This window comes from Metarhizium album (genome assembly GCF_000804445.1).
Source record: "Metarhizium album ARSEF 1941 chromosome Unknown scaffold_7, whole genome shotgun sequence".
NCBI classification, from domain to species: Eukaryota; Fungi; Ascomycota; class Sordariomycetes; order Hypocreales; family Clavicipitaceae; genus Metarhizium; species Metarhizium album.
The window spans coordinates 58,145-79,010 of record NW_024467581.1 but is presented as its reverse complement, the minus strand read 5'-3'; the positions used below and the strand labels follow the sequence as shown (position 1 = coordinate 79,010).

At 56.1% G+C, this 20,866-nt stretch overlaps 6 protein-coding genes across 6 annotated transcripts; 2 read left to right on the top strand and 4 right to left on the bottom strand.

Moving 5' to 3' along the window:
• Positions 1-6,798: 6,798 nt before the first annotated feature.
• On the top strand, positions 6,799-8,856 carry MAM_03494 (acyl-coenzyme A oxidase 1; the record flags this gene model as incomplete). The annotated part of the gene is made up of 1 exon (XM_040822293.1): positions 6,799-8,856. The coding sequence occupies one exon, from the start codon at positions 6,799-6,801 to the stop codon at positions 8,854-8,856; it is 2,058 nt and encodes a 685-aa protein (XP_040679436.1).
• Positions 8,857-9,497: 641 nt separating this feature from the next.
• On the top strand, positions 9,498-10,763 carry MAM_03493 (D-site 20S pre-rRNA nuclease; the record flags this gene model as incomplete). Its single annotated transcript, XM_040822292.1, has 1 exon — positions 9,498-10,763. The coding sequence occupies one exon, from the start codon at positions 9,498-9,500 to the stop codon at positions 10,761-10,763; it is 1,266 nt and encodes a 421-aa protein (XP_040679435.1).
• A 1,111-nt stretch (positions 10,764-11,874) lies between these two features.
• Positions 11,875-13,419, bottom strand: MAM_03492 (S-adenosylmethionine decarboxylase proenzyme; the record flags this gene model as incomplete). Its single annotated transcript, XM_040822291.1, has 1 exon — positions 11,875-13,419. The coding sequence occupies one exon, from the start codon at positions 13,417-13,419 to the stop codon at positions 11,875-11,877; it is 1,545 nt and encodes a 514-aa protein (XP_040679434.1).
• Positions 13,420-15,679: 2,260 nt separating this feature from the next.
• On the bottom strand, positions 15,680-16,714 carry MAM_03491 (cytosolic Fe-S cluster assembling factor cfd1; the record flags this gene model as incomplete). The annotated part of the gene is made up of 2 exons (XM_040822290.1): positions 15,680-16,564; positions 16,682-16,714. 2 exons carry the CDS (start codon positions 16,712-16,714, stop codon positions 15,680-15,682), a joined length of 918 nt encoding a protein of 305 aa, XP_040679433.1.
• A 419-nt stretch (positions 16,715-17,133) lies between these two features.
• MAM_03490 (transposase) lies at positions 17,134-18,639 on the bottom strand (the record flags this gene model as incomplete). Its single annotated transcript, XM_040822289.1, has 1 exon — positions 17,134-18,639. The coding sequence occupies one exon, from the start codon at positions 18,637-18,639 to the stop codon at positions 17,134-17,136; it is 1,506 nt and encodes a 501-aa protein (XP_040679432.1).
• Positions 18,640-19,122: 483 nt separating this feature from the next.
• Positions 19,123-20,148, bottom strand: MAM_03489 (uncharacterized protein; the record flags this gene model as incomplete). Its single annotated transcript, XM_040822288.1, has 4 exons — positions 19,123-19,351; positions 19,424-19,495; positions 19,546-19,842; positions 19,997-20,148. The coding sequence occupies 4 exons, from the start codon at positions 20,146-20,148 to the stop codon at positions 19,123-19,125; spliced, it is 750 nt and encodes a 249-aa protein (XP_040679431.1).
• Between the last annotated feature and the right edge of the window lie 718 nt (positions 20,149-20,866).

Below are 20,866 nucleotides of genomic sequence, written 5' to 3'. Positions count from 1 at the left end.
ACGTGTGGAGGAGATGGAGCTTGTCAACTTGCATCTGGCAAGACTGGCACGATTACACAAGTACCGACGTATGTACGGAGAAGGCACAAAGGGTCTGTCTGGCTACTCGGCGCCTTGATGGAGATGACACGAGGAAACGAGGGCTCTGGGCAGCGTTGAGGCTTGCAGCAGCCAGGATTAGGATGCTGCAAGAGAGGGGAAGGCAAAGCTGGGCTACGCGGCGCTGACTAGGTCGACGAGAGCGTGAAGTGAACTGGCGTCATCAAGCGCCGGTGGCCGTACCAAGCCGTAGAAGGAGGCTATCCGGAGCCGGAGAGGCAAGCTGGGTTAGTTGGCAGGCGGGCGCCAAACACCATCAGTTCAGGTTGATAATTGATGCCAGGCCAAGCACTTGAGACGCTGCGTCCAGTGGTCCGGAGGGTCCTACTAGTACTACTAGTAGCCCTAGTCCGTGGTCCGTCCGCGGAGCAAAGACATGGACTGGCAATCCGAGACAAAAGCCCTAAGCGGCAAGGCGGCGGGGCGAGTTGGAAAAGAGAGACAGAGAGAGAGAGAGAGACAGAGCATGTGGATATGCGGATGCGGATGCGGATGCGGATGTGGATGTGGATGTGGATGCGACGGGGCAGGACGACTAGGGCCGGGCGCAGAACCAGAACCAAGAGGGATTTGCAAGCGCTGACGGCCAAGAAAGACGTGACGCACAGAGTGACCGAGTGACCGAGAGAGGACATGACCGACCACATCCGTCTGGCTCTTGCTCGTCTTGTATTGCGCGTGTCGAACTGTATCGCATCGCATCGCATCGCATCGTATCCCGTCGCATCACATCACCTCACATCACATCGTCGCCTAGTCGCACATGACGCGCAGCAGGCCCCGTTTTCGCGACTGACGTGCCTGACCTTGTCGCCGGCGCAGCGAGGCATTCCACCGCTGTCCGTGTCCATAATCCCTCGTCACCATTATGGGTCATGGAGATGGGACCTAGATCCAGATCCAGACCGTCTGGCCACCTCTGCAAGATAAGAGATAGGGAAGAAAGTCTCTGGCGCTCGCTTCAACGCCGCCGTACCCCAGAATCCAGATGCTCGCTCGCCCACTGGCGGCTCCTCCCCGCAAACGTGGTTTGCTTTCGCTTTAGGTTTGCCCGGCAAGAATAAGAAGAGGACATGGGTGGGTCGCAAAGCGCAGCACGCGGCTAGCGGCATGGCCAGCGCCGGGCTTCTCTCTCCTCGGCCTCGATCCAAGGTTTCGCTCTTGCTGGTGGTGGCCCTGAAGTGAGCGAAAGACGTGTTTTGTGAGGGTAATGGAGTGGGTCGCGACGTGTTGTTGCGAGTCCCAACTGTGTGTGAATCATCGTCATTGACGGAGTCATAGCAATGAGCTGCTCGACCCCCTCTGGCAGATAGCGGCAGAAGACGAGGTCACCAGCCAGGGTTCCCAGCCAGGGGTTCCCAGCCAAGTCCGTATCGAGCACTCCGTGCCACTACGTGTCATTGCCAGTGCGTACGTGGAGTTCATGCGGGTTGGCGGGCGAGAGGAGAGCTGCTGAGCACCTGGCTCTCTGGTTGAGTAAGTTTCCGCGTGTTCCATATCGACCGGTGCCTGTGTCGTGAGTCGTGACGGCGTGGATCCTGGGGTAGCATTGCCCAGCATTGCCGTGAGGCAGGCCCTGAATTCATTGTGCCGTCCAGGGCGGTGCTCGGTGCTCGGTGGGCGAGCCGTGGATTTCGCGCTTCGCATTCCTCCCGAGCAGAAGTCTTGCGACCGCCGAATGCGGGACGAGTGTTTGGGCCGTGGCCGTGGCCGTGGCCGTCGTGGTGGTGGTGGTGGTGGTCGGGTGCCGGATGAGGGAGATGACGTCGGGTATTGCCAGGCGGCATGTTGCTGTGGCTTGCAGTCCGTCTCGCAGGCAATCTCGCTTCCCGTCTGGACGCGGCCAATCAGGGGCGGGCCAATGTGCCACACAGATTGCCGCGAGCCGCAAGCCGCAAGCCGCAAGCCGCACCCAGCCAACCCTGGACTGGACCATGGTGCGGCCGTCTCTCAGCCAGCCGTTCGACGTCGCTTGGTTGCTGCGATGACTCCGATGAGCCAGCTGGCGTCTTGGCTGATTACAGTGTACTAAGGCCAAGGCTCGTTGCTTCTTCAGTGGCCTGCAGCAGCTGCACAAGTCCGCAAGTCCGTGCCCCCCTGCTCCGTTACGGATCAGGTGACCTTGGCATCCCACCTGTGGCACGAACCCAGTCCGGTCCGCCGGTCGCTCCTGCTCTTTGAATGCCCGATAAGCCAAGCCACAGGACGAGGGCTAACCATCAATCCGGTCGCGCACAACGCCCAGAATTGTCTGAAACGTCGACTCTCAACTCTGGAGTCTGAACTCTACTGCAGACTCTGGCCACGCAACCACGGCCGACGAAAGCATGCATCGCCCGCCGCCTGCAACAATTTCCACCTCTCCATCCACGCCCACTCCTGTCGGGCCTGGCTCTGTATCCATCTGGGCAACTCATCCAGTCAAGCCATCAAACCATCGCTCTCTCTCTCTCTCTATCCACTGCCGTCCTACGAACCAAAACAGTTGCACCTCCCCTTCCCCCCTTCGACCCCCTTGGGTCTCCCGACTCCAGCTTCGCTCAATCTCTCGTCGCCTTTTCTCTTCTTCGAGAATTTTTTCTCTTCCGTCCCAGTCAGTCCCCAAATCGAACCCACTCACACCTCACCAGCTCCCCACATGTAAACAACAACTTTCCCAAACAACCCTGCCACGGTCGGTACCCCTCTTCGGTTAATACCTCAATCATCACTGCTAGGGCTTTGCCTGACCCTTGCGGGGCGGGGAATCCGTCGAACACTTCTAGAAATTTTCAAGACGTACACACCAACAAGGCATTGACGCAGAGAGAGCAAAAGCAAGAGGCTTCATTGGTCAGCCAAGCCCCCCGGCGTCTTGCTTTTTTCTCCCATCAATTACCTTGCGTGACCCGCGTGAACCGGCCACGCCGCTGAACGAGCGACCCTTCACTTTGCGAGTCCCCGACGGCCTCCTGGCCTCATGCTTTATGACTAAGCACAACACGGACTGCGAGCACACCTATTCCGAGTCTGCTGCTTGTCCCGCGGAATATCTTGGTCGGTACGCTCTACTTTTGGAAACAAAGCGTTGTATTATGCCGACCATGAGCTGCAAGGGTGGTTGGACGTCACCACGCTGTCCTGTGGTGAGCCGGCGCCGTTGTTATAGCGTTATGTCGACTGCTATCGTATGCGTCTGCCCAGTCAGCCAGTCAAACGAGCATTGGTGCCGTTTGTCCAAGATGTGCCAACCGAGACACGCAGGTCTTCCTCCGTCCGCATGTGTGAGCGCCAGAGCACCGCATAGTATTTACCAGTTGAGGTTAGTCTCAACCAGCATGTCTACGCGCAACGACCGACATATATCAGCATTGGAAAACACCTCATCGTTGATTTGCGCCCGTCTATTCCCGCGTCGTTGCTTACGTACGTCATTGACTGAGCTCCACAGCAGCCAGCCCTCGATTTCCTTGTCGATATCATCATTGGTCAACAAGTGCGTTGGGATCTACAAAGTAAACAGGTCTGACAACTGACCCCAACTGACCATGTCACCCCCATGGGGATGGGCATGACACGACTATTACACGATTTACTGCTCCCTCTGCTTCTCCATAATTTTGAGACAGTTTTTAGTAATTTGAACCTTTGTCAGGTTCAAAGCATCCGGGGTTGCAAGGGCAGTGTTGTCTGGAGGTGGAGTTTGGGCAATGCAACTCCACCAAGCCTCGCAACCTTTGTACCCAGCAATGTCTATGCTTATTGTTGAACGGGTTCTATTAATATTGCCGTCAATGTCTTGTCCGCCTAAGCACTAGCCCTTGCCGCCATGGCTTCCTGTGACCCTGACGTGTCGAGGGCATACGTGAAGTCTCTCGTATTTGGCATAATATGCAACGCTGGGTTCCTTGCATGCGCTTAGTTTCGGCTATCAACAGCGCGGTAGCAGATACGGGAGCAGTTCCGCAGATGGGTCTCGACAACGTTGCCAAAGTACGGAGTAATATGCGATTGGACCTTGGGGAGCGAGAAATGCAGTCAATCTGGGGTGTTGATTTCTCCACGATCTCCAGAGTATCGGCATTTTGCATCCCGCGGAGTCTTTCGTCACGAGGGAGCAATCAGCCGTTGGAGTCGCGATGCGACGTGGCTACCCTAGACCATTCATGGCCAAGGAACGACAACAACTCAACTCAACCACTCGGCGGGATATCTCTAGGTATGGTATCTGTACTGGAAAAAAGCTGCATTTGTTAGCTAATAACAAGAAATATCGTTGATGTTGAACTCCCCCTCTTCTACGCTCATGTGTTGCACGTACCTCGACCGCTGCGCTTTTGAAACGAGAATTACAGTCTTTAACCAAGGAGATCAGAAACGCACCCGACGGTGTATCGCTGCATACATTACATCAACATTCGAACTTTGCTGGCGTTAGAAACCTCGTATTTTGACGTGATAGACCTCAATCTGCACGCAACATGTGATACACTCTACAGAGCATCGTCAAAGGGCCCTGATGATGACTCAGCCCCTCGGAAAGCAATCGCGATCTGTATATAGGCCCAGGCAAATGGACTGAAACTCGCACGTCTACCTGTCAGAGACTCCAAGTGAGGACAAGGGTGGAAAAACATACACAAACCTCATTAGGAAAAAACCAAGTCTTCTCACCTGACGTCTGTGTGGTGCCGCCGCAAGATGATCCCAGAACGGGCTCAACTAGAGAGCCGCGAACGTCTCAGTGCCGAACTGATTATATCCATCAAGCATAAGAGCGCGCGGTTTTGAGCACGGTCAGGTTTGGCAGGCCGGTTTCCATGTATTTGGATCCGGAACAGCACGTCGACATTAGCCACGAGAGCGATGATCACGGTGTCCACATGTACATGTTTGGACAGAACATGCATTTGGAGAATGGGCGACGCTGTATTGCGCCCTTGACCTGTTTCTCTGAAACGCGTCACGTCTTGCCGGTCGAGAATCGGCGGTGCTACAGACTTTCCAGCTGGCCACTGCGTTCGAATAGCCGAGTGGAAAAGGGCAAAGTCTAGAGCTGGCTTTTAAGCACTTATGCGTGCTGGTTTCTCATCGGGACTCGCTCGGAAAAGGCGGTCTCGCAGGCGTGTCCCCTTCGGGTGCAGTCCCAAGTGAGGCCATGATTTGGGAGCCGGATTTCTCACCCTGGCTGGCCCATGATTCACAAGCATATCGTCTGACATACTCCGTAGCCAGCGGTGGACGATTTTGTGCCTGGCGCAGTTCAAGAAACGGGGCAGCGAAAACACTGACTCTTCAAGCGGCAAGTTGCAGGGATTGGCAACAGTAGAGGCCATTCGCGAACGTATCCTGGGGGCATTTGGCCAGATAGGTGACCGATGAGGGCCGCTGCACCATGTTCACTTCCCGGGACGGCTTCCGCAACTACTAGACCCGTTGAGATCATGTTGATAAGTTGTGGCATTGTAGTGTGTACCATGCTTCCCGGCTCCATGAACAGAGGCAGAAGTGCACCGCGACTTGGGCGTGCCAAGTTACATTTACCCGGAATAGACAGGTACGGGCTTGCACCAGCGGGAGCGCTTGAGGCCACGATGCAGAATCACGGCGAGATGAGCAGATTAATTCGAGACAGTGCCACCAAGTCGACATTGTTGACACAACCCTAACCCTGACATGTACCCGAGGAAGCCCCTTGATTGACGTCAAGGTGGACGGAAACTAGCCGGGGCAAGGAAGGAGCAGTGGTGTAACGGCAGCACTGGCCGCACCTTCCGCCTCACCCAGTCGGTCGGTATCGGCGCCGGTCGGAGCAGATGTGCCTCGGCACTTTGCAGACGGGCGACGCCGGACGTGGATTGTGTGTGAAGATTATAACTTGGGATATATTCTTGACGGAAAGCAACCAAGTTGCTCTGCAGTCGCAGTACTGCTGCTGCCGTCGCCGCGCCAAGGCATGCTGGAAATGAATATTCCATGTCCGCCTTGCGCATTATCCCGACTCTGGCTGGCATCTGCGCGACTGAGAATCGGGTTGACACCAGACGCAGCACATGGGAATTCTAACCTGAACCGGCCTGTCGAGTCATGTTGGTGTTGGGTTTGGCTGAAGCAAGCTAGGCCAAACAGGGGTCCTCGATCCATCGTCCGGCCCGAGCTAGCTCGCCTGTGAGACCATCCCAAACCATCCCAACCATCCCATGCCCATGCCGTGATAACCAGCGGCTCTCTTATCGATCTCTTGCACGATAATCCACACTCACAAGCTGCGGTTCGAAGTGCCGCCAAGAGGCTGCCAGTGCCGAGGGCCACGTCGCCACCAAACGCTTGCGTACCGAGAAAGCATCCCTTGGGGCTCACCCATCGTCACCACCACCGCCATCATCACGGGCATCAGCCGTTTTTAGTTCCACGCCGCCCCACATCGTGGGCTCTTGGGCATAATTCCGACACGTCCGACCTCGCAAACCGCCACGCCGCGAGACGTCGTACCGAGCCAATGCCATCAACCTCGGGACGGCGTGAGTTCTTGCTCCCATACATCCCAAGTCCTTTGCGACATATGCCATGACACCACGTTCCCGCCTCCCATTCTAGGTTTAAACCCCCCCTTGTCCAAGGCGTCGTCCCCGTTCTTCCCCAAAGATTCATCGCCAAATCACTCAACCACTCTCCCAAACTCCCTCAGACCCCAGAGCATCTTGCTTCGCAGAGCTCGCCATGCCCCCCCCGAATCCCGACTGGGTCAAGGCCCTCAAGCCCTCCGGCCTCAACGGACAAGAGCTGCTGGAGCAGGAACGAGCCAGGTCAAACGTCAACGTGGACAAGCTCGCCGAATTCATGCACACCAGCAGGGTGCTCGAGAGAAACGCCAAAATCTTGGAGATTCTGCAGTCCGACCCCGTCTTCGACAAGTCCCGAAACTACTTCAACGGCCGCATCGAGAGAATCGAGGCCGCGCTGGCAAGGGCCAAGGCCTTGAGACGGCTGTCAGTCAAGCATCAATGGGACGAGGACGAGTACACGGCCGCCAATGACCTCGTTGGCGAGCCGACGCCGTACGGCTTGCACGCCACCATGTTCTTGAAGACGCTGCAGGAGCAGGGCACGCCCGAGCAGCACAAGCTGTTCCTCGAAAAGGCCCGGAACTACGAGTACATCGGCTGCTACGCGCAGACGGAGCTTGGCCACGGCTCCAACGTTCGGGGTCTCGAGACCACGGCCACGTGGAACCGGGAGGACAAGACCTTTATCATCCATACACCACACCTGACAGCCTCCAAGTGGTGGATCGGCTCGCTCGGAAAGGCGGCCAACCATGCGGTTGTGATTGCGCAGCTCGTCATCGACGGCAAGACGTACGGGCCGCATCCGTTCTTCGTGCAGATTCGCCATCTCGAGACGCACAAGCCGTTGCCGAACATCCACGTGGGCGACATTGGCCCCAAGTTTGGCTACAACACCATGGACAACGGCTTCCTGCTCTTCAACAGGGTCAAGGTCCCCCACGTCAGCCTGCTCAGCCGCTTCTCAGGCGTTGACCCCGAGACGGGCAAGTACATCAGGCCCCAGAACCCGGCCCTCGTCTACGGCACCATGACCTTTATCCGATCCCAGATCGTGCTACAGTCCGGGTCGGTGCTGGCCCGAGGCGTCACCATCGCCGTCCGCTACTGCGCGGTCCGCCGGCAGTTCCAAGACCGCGACGGCGCCAACGACGAGCTGGGCGAGAACCAGGTCATCGACTACACCATGGTCCAGCACCGTCTGCTCCCGCTGCTGGCCGCCACGTACGCACTGCACTTTACGGGACGGGCCATGCTGAGGCAGTACAACGAGAACCAGAAGCGCCTGGCCGCGCCCTCGCCCTCCTCGCGGGCCAACCACGACATGCTCCCCGACCTCCACGCGACCTCGTGCGCCCTCAAGGCCTTCTCGTCCACCGTGGCCGCCGAGGGGCTCGAGGTGTGCCGCCGCGCGTGCGGCGGCCACGGATACTCTGCCTTCTCCGGCATCGGCAGCTGGTACGCCGACTACCTGCCCACCGTCACCTGGGAGGGCGACAACTACATGCTCACGCAGCAGGTCGCGCGGTACCTGCTCAAGTCGGCGCGCGCCGTCGTCGGGGGCAAGCCCGCGTCCAACGACGTCTCGCGCGTCCTGGCCGAGTTCAGGGCGCGGCAAGACATCGGCGCCGCCTTTGACATCCTCCACAGCGACGCCGACCTCGTCAGGGCCTTTGGCTGGCGCGTGGCCTTCCTGACCTTTGAGGCCCTCAAGCACCGGGACGAGGAGAAGCAGGCCTGGAACAGCCTCCTCGTCGACTTCTGGCGCCTGTCCACCGCCTTTGCGCAGTACCTCATCATCAAGGAGTTTCACGAGACGCTCCAGGACGACGCGACCACGTCGTCCCTCGACCCGGCCACCACCGCCATGCTGCGCGGCCTGTTCCGCCTCTTCGCGCTCAACTACCTACAGTCGCACGCCTCCGAGTTCTTCACCAGCGGTGCCTCGACCGTCCGGCAGATCCAGCTGGCGCGCACGAGGCGCACCCTCTCCCTGCTCAAGGAGATCCGCCCCCACGCCGTCAAGCTGGTCGACGCCTGGAAGTTCTCCGACTGGCAGCTCGACAGCTCGCTGGGTCGGTACGACGGTCGTGTGTACGAGGACATGTTCCACCGGGCTTCCGAGATCAACCCCCTCAACGACATTACCTTTGATCCCTACCCGGACTCAAGTGTCTTGTTCCGGGCCGACAACCGGGCGTCGAAGCTGTAAATGGAACATTTTTGTCCTCGACTCAAAGCTTTATTGTGTTTTTTCCCCCCGAGTGCTGGGCCCACGTCATCAGTTGGATGGTAGAATAACGTGCATTTTTTCTCACTTTTGCTTTTTATAAAAAGAAATAGAAACAAGGTTCCATGGACAACCCGTCGTAAGCTCCAAATAAAAGTCCGTTGTTGTGCGCGCGGAGACGTCTGGTAAAGGCGGTGCTTGGTGACTTGTGTCTTGACTCCGTCTGTACATGAGGAGTCATCCTTTTTGGAGAAGAAAAAAGGTGGTCAGCTTTTTTTATTAGTTGTGTTCTGCGTCTACACGACGATGCTTTGGCCATCACGGTCCACTGTTGGTGAACAGTTGTCAAGGTCGCACGTGACGCCACGAAAGCTCTCACATCTCGTGGCAGACCCGCCTTCTCTTTTTTTTCCTTTTTTTTAATTGGGCCGTTGTAACTTGTGGGAAACTGCGAGTTGCCCCCACGTCGTGACCAATTCAACATCACCATCACCGCGACGCCGTTTCTTTCCACGACTCGACAACAAGCCTCTCCAAGCTCCCTCGCTTGCAGCGCACGCAATATCACGAGATACAGGGGGATCTTCAGGCGCAGCGGCGACTATTTTCGCTCCTTGCTCGTCATGGCCACCCTGCCAGCAGAGCCGCCGGCTTCTCCACCGGCGAGCCTCAAACCCATCCACAGCCTGGTCCTTGATACCGGTCCACTGATCAAGAACGACCCTCCAGTCGGCGCGCTCCTCGCCCAGGCCGAAAAGCTGTACACGATTCCGTCGGTCGTGTCTGAAATCAGGGACCCCGCCACCCGCGCGCGGGTCGAGACGACGCTCCTGCCGTTTGTTACCCTCCGCGCCCCCGGCCCCGCGAGCATAAAGTTTGTGACGGACTTTGCGAGGCGAACGGGCGACTTGTCGGTCCTGAGCCGGCCTGATGTCGAGGTCATTGCGCTCGGCTACGAACTCGAGTGTGAGAGGAACGGCGGCGACTGGAGACTGAGGAACGCCCCCGGGCAGAAGCGGTTGAATGGACGGCCGGGCGAGGCAGAGACCCGGGCCGGTGCGGAAGACTCGCCAGACGACACTTCTGAAGAACAACGAGGCCACCGGGCAGAGGTGGCGGCGCTGGCGGCGCGATTGGACGATGCGAGTCTGCGGGAGGAAGCCACGGCAGGACCAGAACCACGGCCAGCCTCCGATCCAGCAACCGCCGCGACGCAACAAGACTCTGACGACCAAGGCTGGATCACGCCGTCCAACCTGAAGACACACCAAGCCGCCGACTCGGCGGGCGGCGGCGGCAGCAGCAGCAGCAGCAGCAGCAGCACGCCGGCCGCGCAAAAGACGCTGCAGGCGGCCATTCTCACGTCCGACTACGCCATGCAAAACGTCGCGCTCCGGATCAACATCAACCTCGTGACGCCGGCCTTGGCGCGCATCACGCACCTGAAGAACTGGGTGCTCCGGTGCCACGGCTGCTTCGCCATCACCAAAGACGTGGAGAAGCAGTTCTGTCCCAAGTGCGGCCAGCCCACGCTCACGCGCACCAGCTGCTCGACCGACCAGCACGGCAACTTCCAGATCCACCTCAAGACCAAGTTCCAGTGGAACAACCGCGGCAACGTCTACAGCGTGCCCAAGGCGGTCCACGGCTCCGCCAACGGGCGGCCGCCCAAGGGCGCGGGCGGCAAGAACGGCTGGGGCCGCCATCTGATTCTCGCCGAGGACCAAAAGGAGTACATCAGAGCCAGCGAGGAGCAAAGGAGGCAGCGCAGACAGGACGTGATGGACGAGGACGTCCTGCCGGGCATACTGAGCGGGAGGAGGTCCGGCAGCGCGGCAAAGGTGCGCGTCGGGGCCGGCAGAAACGTGAATGCAAAGAGAAAGCATTAGAGCGTAAAATTCCTTCATCAATTCCCCTCAGACGCATGTACATATCCTTCGTTTTATAAAACCTCGACATGCCCCGGGCAGCCCACGTCTCGAATTCGCCCGCACACCAACGCGCGAGGCACGCGCGCTGCCCCGAATCCCCAAGTCCACAGCAGTAGAGCGCAATGCAAACAACAGACGAATAAAACCCGCAGCTGACCCAAACGCCCGCCCAGCCGCATGACATCGTTCCCTGGGCCAAGGTCCGCCCGTGCCACCCGTCGACCCCGATCTGACACGGCACGTCTGCGGACAGACCTACTCCTCCTCTGGACAAGTTAGCACACGCCCACGCCCACGCCCACGCACCACCCAACAAGCAGGCCCAACGTACTCTGCTGCGTGAGGAGCAAGCCGAAGCGCCTCTTCATCGTCACCCTCTGCCGCGACCACTTGTCGTCGGGCGAGAAGCGCGCCGGGTGCGCCGACTTGGTGACTTGTCCGTGGGCCACCTTTTTCAGCGTGTACAGCCTGGTGCCGCTGGCGTCGAGTGTGTACATGAGATGCATTCTGTGGCGGGTTGAACTGAGCCTTGGAAACTTCCGAGAAGATGTAGGGACTTGCAGAGAAAATAAAAATGGATGAACAAGGCTGACGAAAAAGCTTCGGCTGATGGTGGTGTCGGGGAGTGTGGCTGGCGGGACTGCATGGAAATTTTGCAGGGTGGTCACGTGCCTTATTGATAGGACCCTTGGACGGAGGGGGCTTTTCTGGTCTTCTTTGTCCCAGTTTCCGGACAAGAGTATCTAACCTGCAATAGCACGTTTGATGGACACTGTTGATTGCCAGAGAGGGTTTCAGAGACGAGCAGTTACAAAGCGGGAGTAGGCACTGGATTTTTATTCAGAATAGTATTCCAAAGAGAGCGCGGACGTTGGTGCTGGCTGACAGAAAATTACGTAGCAAGCTCTGCGATACATATCCAGAGAGCGAGCGTACAGAGTTGGAGCCGAAATTAAATCCCACGAGGCAGACTAGACCTTCATACCAGATTGAATGCCTGGGTCAACATGACAAATAGGAAAAGAAAATTCCAAGTGGAAGCTTTGCGTCATCGTCAAGATCGATCAATTCACTCAATTTCTCCCACGCGCGCAGCCTTGTCGCCCAGCCAGTCCTCACGCTCGTAGAATCGAAAGACCAAGTCGTAATCTTCAAAGTCGTGTACAATGCGATCTACACGCCGGTATCCGCGGACAGGGTCGACCAGACGCTGCATCGAGAGGCTCTTAAATGTGCCATCGCCCATGCCATAAGAGTTGGCGCTGCAACCCTTGGCCTCAAACAGGGTGACGCTGAACCGGCCGGGGCGGAAGATGTTGACCACGTGCTCGATAATCTCTGCTGTGGTGCGACCCTTTTGCCCCCCAGGCACGTTGGTCTCGAAGGATGCAAAGGAGAAGCCTGGTTCGGGGGTGACGTGCACAGTAAAGTAGTGCGTCGCGCCGGCCGTGTCATCATCGGCGGAAGGCGAAGCAGGAGCAGGAACCACGCCGTTGGCGGAAAATCCGCAGGGGCTGAAGAGATACGAGTCCACACGGGCGTCCGGGTAGACCGAGGTGGGGTAGACGTCGTTGAGGCCGCAGCTTTCGGAGACAACGGAGCCGAGAGCGTGGCCCTCGGTGGTCAGCTCCTCAGTGCCTTCGGCCTTGGCCGTCTCGAAATCGCCATTGTCGCATTGTCCAAATACATCGATTTCCTCAGGGGTGGCGGCGTCAAGACAGCCGACACTATCCTGTGCCTGCTTGCGTGCATTTTTCGCTTCAGCAGCAAGCCCGTCGCTCGCGACCGCACTCGCGTGCGACAAGTAAAACTGCTTGGCGTTGTCGGGGTCAAGATCGGTCATGAGAATTTCCAGGGTCTCATCATTGTGACTGTAGGAGCCGCCGGCTGAGCTCCCGCCATTGGAAGAGATAGTCATGGCAGGGGTTGGCTGGCAGTTCGGCTCGGAATCCGGAGTCAGGGGAGGGGTGAGGGTTTGGTTGGGCGAAGTGATGTAGAGGTACCAATGGTCCCCATTCATCTTGCCCACCATGTAGGCGCTGCCCCCTCCCTCGAGGGAGTCATCCAGGTACTTGACTTCTTGCTTCCAGCTTCGATGAGGGCCTTTTTGCTGATCGGGGAACAAGAAATTCTTGCGACTGTAGAAGACACGGTATGGTGTTGCCGCGGCTCGAACGTCGTAGACCGAGTTGGCATTGTGGAAAGGAAACCCGGCATGGACAGCCGCAATGTGAAGCAGGCGCTGGAGACCGAGGAGGAGAGTGGTGGTTCCGCAGGTCTTGAGAATAAGCTTGTGGGGGAAGACGAACATGCTTGACTCGGACAGCAAGTAGGCATCGACGTCGTCTGACTGGAGAACAGACAGAATCTTGCAATTGACCATGTCCAACATACCGACCCAAGTATCCGCGGAGACACTCTTCAAGCCATTGGGCGCGGCAGAGCTGGGCAGACCTGAGGGCCTCGGAGCAAACCACACCTCCAGCAGCTTCTCGGGTCCTTCAAAGGCATTGCTGGAATCCAGATCGGCAGCGACGCCGTGATTGATGGTCAAATGCGGCGTTGCCGAGGACGGGGAGAATGTATAGTTTTCAGGCACTGAAAGGTTGACCATAATTAACGTCTCGCTCTCTGGAGAGGCAGGAGCCGCACCAGGCTTGGCAATGATGAGGAGACGTAGGGATCAAACCGGGTCTCTCTGTTTAGACCGGGCGGAGAATGAGACACTAACAAGTGCTGGAAGCCCTTGCTTGCGAAAACGGATTTTTTTTTTCGTTTTCCTTTCTTTGCCCGCTAGGCAGAGTCTGCGGAGCACTAGCTGCCGCTCAAACAGACCTTGCGGTGTCTGTCTGAGAGAGTAGGCCCGCAGGAGGTGGTTGTTCCAGGGTCGCTGGCGTAGCCAGCAGCAATAAGACGTGTCGAGGAGTCGCTAACGTCTCTAGAAGGACGTTAAGGGGGTCGAAAGCGGAGGGAGTGAAGAAACAGCTTCTGTGACAGAATGTTGGATGACTGAAGGCGTAGTCCGATACCCGTGGGAAAGTACCGGAGCTAGCAGGCAGAGATATCTGCACGTTAGGCTTGCCTTGCGCGAGGGTTCAAAGAGGTCTCTTGTCTGGTGAAAGGGTGCTATCGAGGCCTGAGAAAGAAGACAGTCAGTGAATCAAGTCGTAATCGTAGGCAGAGATGGTGAGACGTACTTGCAAGGTCGAGAGAAGAGGAAGCGCAGTGGATCAGACGAATGCATAGAATGCGGTTCAAAAAAATTTGTGGGCAAGGGGGCAAGGGGGATGATGCTCGCGAGAAACCGGTGCGGAATCGGAATCGAGTCCGCCGCGGAGACGGCAGACGGGATTGGAACAGGACTTTATGGCCGGGACAAGCCCATAGATGACTGTCGAAATTGTGTCTCGCGGCTCAATGCAATTGAAGAGGTGGATGGCGAAGAAAATGCTTGATCGTGTGAGGCGCACAAAGAGAAGGGAGGAAGGAAAGAAAGAGACGTCGGCGCCCAAGTGTGGATGCGAAAGGATGTAAGTTGACTGACTGGGACGTCAAAGTGGATAAAGTGGGTGTCTTGGGCATTTGAGGGTGGCGTGGCGTGGCTGGCGGGTGACAACAGAGTTTTTTTGCTAGCAAAGTACGTACGCAGTTACCTGGGTACCTAGCAACAGTATTGATTGCACTGATTTTTTTCTTCCTTCTTCAAAGCAATCCCTAGTACTTGTAGACGGTGTGTCGGCTCTTGTGGGCCGTGGGCCGCGGGCCCTCCATCTCCATCCCATCTTCTCAGATCTCACTCATTACCACTCGTGCATGAGACGGACGGCATCGTTCGTGGGCCGCGGCATGACTTGCTGATGACGTAGGACTGCTACTTTGCTCACTTGGAATACGACAAAGATTAAGATGAAGATGAAAAAGGTCTGGCGCTGTTCCCATCTCCCCTCCAGCGCTAGGCTTCAGAGGTCCTACATTTCGTTCTTGAGAGCCTCTCGCAGTCCTGCCGACCCGTGTCCGTGAGCACAAACAGACGCTCAAGTGCTGGCAGAGGACTTGACTGTGGCTCTTGAGGATTCGTACAAGCCGACAGTCTGCGCCCGCGCCTGCACCTGGACCGTCTGGTGTACGTCTTGGACGGGGTTGCATCTGGACCTGCAATTGGCCTTGGATGGGCGGGACGACGACGGCAAGTTAGCCCATGCATTATCCTGCCTCACGTCCATCAAGTCTTTGTCGATCCCTACAGTTGGCTGTGGACTCGCTGTTGTGCTGTCCCGTCCATTTATTTTCATGTCCACATCTCCAAGATCTTCTGTACTCTGAACGCCGCAGTTCTTGCACAGCCTGTTTTAGTACGTGGATAAATGAATCTCATCTTGTGCCGCGCTTGTGCTCCCAAGTTATCGTTGTTCCTGGGACCCTTGATTCTAGGTTCCTTCGTGGTTGGCCAGCACGAGCTGCTCGTGCCTCTTTCTTTTTTTTTTTTGAGGTTCGCTTGCACCCATCAATCTCCATCATCAGCATGGTGGGCCTTGGCCTGCTTCAGAGTCCGCATGTATTGCTACCCAGCGTGGCAGCTACCCCATGACGAGCCAGAAGATCCCTCGGTGCTGGTCTGGTTCCTGAAAATCTAGCCTTCTCAGCCCTCCAACATCGTCAGGTTGCCCCTCCTGCTCAGCCATTTCAGCATCTTCTCTGCCGACTTTTGCTTGTATAGCAAGCCGCGTTCCTCGCAGCGGCACAGCACAAGTGCAAGCTAAGCTTTCGTCATGATCCGGTTTGTGAATTCCGTAGGTGTAAAGTTGGCCTTGATTCGGACAATGTGAACGCAGCCAAGGCTCATTGGATGAGAGATTTTGTCCAACACTGCCGTCTCAAGCCTGGCTTGCGATTTTCGCCGTAAGCATTGTCGCAATGTCTTGAAACACGTGCGAGAGCGAGCAGTGCTTGTACTTATCAACCAGGTTGCGGCCGCTGTTGACGTCACTGCCGTCGCCTCCGTGCGGAGTAGGCGAGGATATGTCGCGTCCGTTGATGCGTGTGCCGACTGGATATTGTGGTTGCCGACCTTCCTCAAGCAAAGAAATAAATTGCGCATCCATGGGCACCGTGCCCAGGAACGGAACGTTGAACTCGTCTGCCATGCTGCGACCGCCCCCAGAGCCAAAGATGTCGGTGCACTCCGAGCAGTGAGGGCAGACGTAACCACTCATATTTTCAACCACACCCAGGACGCGGATGCCCGTTTTGAAGCAAAAGTTGAGCTCTTTGCGGACATCGGACGTGGCGACTGCTTGAGGCGTGGTCACGACGACGGCACCTGCAACCTGCGCGGGAAGAGCCTCACTTTGCAGCGTTTCGGCAAGCGAGATGTGCTCGTCGCTGGTTCCCGGTGGCGTATCGATGAGCAAATACTCGGTATCGTGCCAGAGAACATCGCGAATAAACTGCCGAATCATGGCCGTCTTCTTGGGGCCTCTCCAAACAACGGCATCGCCTCGTTTTGGAAGCAGGAAGCCCAAGCTCATGGCGTGCAGGCTCCCGACGCCGGCGCCGGCGTCCCCTGGATGGACCGAGACGGGCGCCCAGCCGCCCGGGACTTGCGTGACCTTTGAGTCCTCGATGGACAGCATCCGAGGGATAGAAGGCCCCGTGAGATCAACATCGAGAATGCCCACGGAATGGCCGGCCTGGGATAACGAGAGCGCCAACTGCGTGGTCACGGATGATTTGCCCACCCCGCCCTTGCCTGATAGAACCTTGAGTCAGTTATTAGCACATGGTGCAAAGCTATGGATTGGCAGTGACTTTTTTTTTTCCCTGTGAGGGGAATAACGTGCGCATCAATCACAACACAGCCGCAGCGCGGTGCTTACCAGCACAATGTGCCTAACCTTGTCCAGGCCCATGCTGTATCAAACAACTATGCAGTGTCTGGTCCAGCAACCAAACCCCCCCGCCAATGCCTGAGACAAGTGTCGGAATATGATTGTAGATGTGAGCGGATTCGGGGCTGGGTCGGCGTACGGAGTGCGCCAAGCCTGAATGATGCATGCAGATGCTCTGGCTGAATGGTCGCAGATTGTTGGTCAGCAGTTGACTCTGGTTGGTTGGAGGAGGAAACGACGGACGGACGGTCCTGGGGGTTAAAGCAACTGATTAGATTAGCAAAGCAACCGCGGGACCCGTTCTCTCTGGCGCCCGCACCTCCTGCGGCCGTCAGGACTCAAATCAACGTAGCTTGATAAATTGCGTTGCACATGCATCCAGGCGCCATCACGACGTGCGCAGACGCCAGCGAAGGTCGCGGCTCTACAAGAGTCAGGGTCTACCGTACTTGAAGTGTCTGATGGGTCATGGCCCATGGGGCGTGTTCAAGCAATCTGTAGTTGGATTTGTGTTCAATTTGACCCACCCAAGTCACTGGTGGGTGGTCTGCTATAAACCAGGTCATAAGCTCAGTAGCTGCAATAAGAGAGCCGCGGATAAAACGACTGATATTGCGTGCAAACTCAGGCTCAAGGGATGTATCGTCTTCTAATACCTCCCCTAGCTTGTTGGCAACCTTATTTATCTGCCTGAGTGTTGTGGGCGTCTCAAAGTCGGAAGAGTTGTTGTGATATAACGGCGGCGGCGATGGTGTTGATGTGTAAATTGCAGCTCGTTGTTCAAGGGCCTCAATTACAGGCTGTGGATTGTAGGGTGAAATTCCAGTTTTTCGAAAGGCTGTGAGAATAGTAGTAGTCTTGAAAGCTTGTTTTCGTACAGCTTGAATGCAAGCAAGGAATTCAATCTTTGTAATATTCAACACGCCGTCTCGAACAATGATATCCAACGCCTTTGCATGATAATGCTTTAGTGGCTGAAATATCACAACATCAAGAGGTTGAAGGATGTGTGTAAGGTGCGAGGGCAACGCAAAGGGAATTATATCGTGCTGTTCGCAGTATTCAACGAATTCAATTGTATGGTGTGATCCGTGGCCATCTAGGATTAAAAGGCGATATCTGCCTATTGGCGTTGCAAATTCCTGAAAATGCTGTATCCAAGCAACTGCAATTTCGTCATTCGTAAAGCCGGTTGGTGAGACTGTTATTTTGGTATTAGCTTCAAGCTCCTTTATCCGATACCAGGACTCCATGTGTTTTTGCCCTGTAAGGATAAGAAAGGCAGGAATAACTTTGCCGCCAGCAGAAATGCATTCTATTGCTGTTGCAGTCTCCCTGTTTTCTGGCATTGAAAATAGATGCGCTCTTCTTCGCTTTGTAACAACTAAATGGTCCTTTCCCATTCCAATACGAAAGCCAGTCTCATCCATATTCCAGATATCTTCAGGAGGGACTCCGTACTGCTGAATAGCCTCTTTAAGCTTGTTGTAATAAGAAAGAGCTCTTGTCACATCTTCTGAAGCTTTTCGACTTGAATCAATCTTTTTTTGAAGACCTTTATGATAGTGATGCCGCTGGATAAAGCGTGTAGTCCATCGCGTTCCAACTTGCCTAGGCGGGGCAGTTGACGATGCCCTCTCTTTTAGGATGTAATTTGCAGCATCTGTAATGAATTCAGGTCGTACAGCGAAGTTGGCCTTATCAAGGCGATCGATATAGTTACATAAAGCAACTTCCTCTTCTCGTGAAAGCATTGTATTTCTTGCTGGATGGCCTTTCCTAGCAGGAACGCCGTTAGCACGTCGTTGAAGCCGGCTACGAGGCACGTTGAATTTCTTCGCCACAGAGCGAATTTTTGCACCTGGATTTTCCTCAATATACTCAAGAGCCTCGTTGACACGTAATTCGACATCGCTTTTTGCCGTTTGGACGCTAGTTGCAGCCATTTTCGCGGTTCAACGCGTCTAGGTTGAAAATTGGCCCGCCTTGGTGTCCGGCCCGCCTTGCTGTCGAGCACCACCTTTGGTGGTGAGGGCTTTTGCTAGCCGAACCACATAAAGTGGGGCGGGCACGATTAGTTATTCGCTAATCATAATCATCCCAGGGCCTGAGCCGCTTGGCCGCACGTGACCATCGGCCTGGAACCACCCTCCGTCGCCACGCTTCTCCATCAGTTGATGTCAACTTGTTTCATGAGTCACAACGCCAGTTATCAGCGTACCACACAAGATGGTCGAAAGCGAGGCGTGGTCGTCAATTTGTCTTTCTCTCCCTTTGCACGGAAACAATGCTGTAGGGGAGGGGGCAAAGTGAGTCGTCCAGAAACTCAACGGTATTCATTCCTAACGCTTATTGTGCCATCATGTCCCGCACTTCTCGACCGTCCACCGTCTTGTTATATTGTCTGTCGGTCGTCTGTCCCGCTTAGCCTAATGGCTCGCCGTCATGTTGCTTGGCCCCGTCTCAAACCGAATGCTTCCTCGTGGGAAAGCAAAAGTCGACCCTCCGTCGTCATCGCGGCCCAAGAATTCCCCTTGCCGCATCTCCGCCACGGGCTGTGTGAATCTGACAACAGGGCCACCTTGGACAGTAAAGCCAATGAACTCGGCATGGACATCCTCGCATTTCTCTTCGTGGCCCGGGTTTGCAATGGTATTCCTAGAGTGGACGGGTTAGGACCTGTCCGGCTTTCATCACATTGTGCCTCAGTGCTCGGGATTGTGTGCATACGCTTGACTGATCCGTGGTCCCTGCTCCTCGTCTGATGAATTGCCGGCTAGTCCCGGCAGTTTTTGAACTTGTCTTTTTGTGAAGTCGTGAAAGAGGTGCAAAAGCCCTGCAACCACGAGAACCGGCGTTCCCAGTGCCAGTGCCCAGGGTCTGGTTCCAAGTCAGCACGGTGGGAAAGTGGGTTGCCGACAGTGGGCAACAAGCGGTGGGTGAAGTCGATGGGGCTTACGGGTGCTTGCGATTTCTCTGGTGATGGCACAGGGCCAAGATGACCCCGATAATGGCGACCAGTGAGCCGACTTGCAGCATGGTCCATGTCGACCAGTACAATGACATGAGGTCTTCGCCGACGCAGAATTGCAGCGCCAAAAGGGCGTACACCTCCATCACGACGACGACCGTGGACACGGCTAAACAGCCTAGACAGATGAATATGTAGGTGCGGAGAACTCTTGCTCGTTGCCGTGAGTTGGTCCCCAACGTCTCCATCGCCTCCTGTCCTCTGCACAATGCCGTGCGTCAGTGACGGACCGCGAGTCATCACGTCGCCAGGGGGTCATGTTGCTTACATACTTTGAATATACCCATGAACCAAAGAACAGCACAATCAAGTTCACGGCGAACATGGTCCAGTATATTATTCTGAAATTCCACTTTTCCAGATACGAAGCAAACTGCACATGCTCCTTACAGAGCTGCGCGTCGAAGTGAAACGAGCTCGCCATGGCTGATGGGGTGGAATACAGTTCACCATGCAGGACAACCGAGCCAACCTCGAGCTGTGTCGAGACTTGTCCAAAGACTGCCCCAGCCTGGACTCGTGGAAGTAAGTATCCCGAGCAGATACGGATCAAAGTAGCAAGTTGAGGGGCAGTGATTTGCTGAGCGAGGGCTGGTTGTGCTGGACGGTTTTGGCGTGTGTGGAGGTGCTGCTCGACGGGCAGGCCTCTTTAATATACCGGGCTCTCGTCTCGGGCCACAGGCGGACAGGTATGAGCCGGGGAGAGGGCAGCAAGCAAACAAGGTGAAACAGGAAGCAGTAAAGAAGACTGACACGGGCGTTTGCAACGGCCACACGGTGGCACACGGCCGTAGGTGACAGGGTGCCAAGACAGAGTCAGAACCGGCTCTGGTTGGAAATACCCGAGAGGGGCAACTGGCTGGCAGCGGCTCAAATTCTGCGGTTTGCGTCGAGACCACACAAAGTTGGTTCAGCAGATGGTGCCAGTGTACTCCATGGTCGTCGGTATGAAGGCACTACATGACCTCCGCCAAGTACATATATATCAAACCGACGTGCGGTCCACCTGGGCACCCGGGCGAATTGCCCGTTGCCCCCCCGTGCTCCTGCCACACAATCTCGCTTCGCAGGAACACCAAGGTCTGCGCAGAGGCATAGGACGTACGGATTCGAGATTACGGCTCACGGGGCCTGGTATTAGC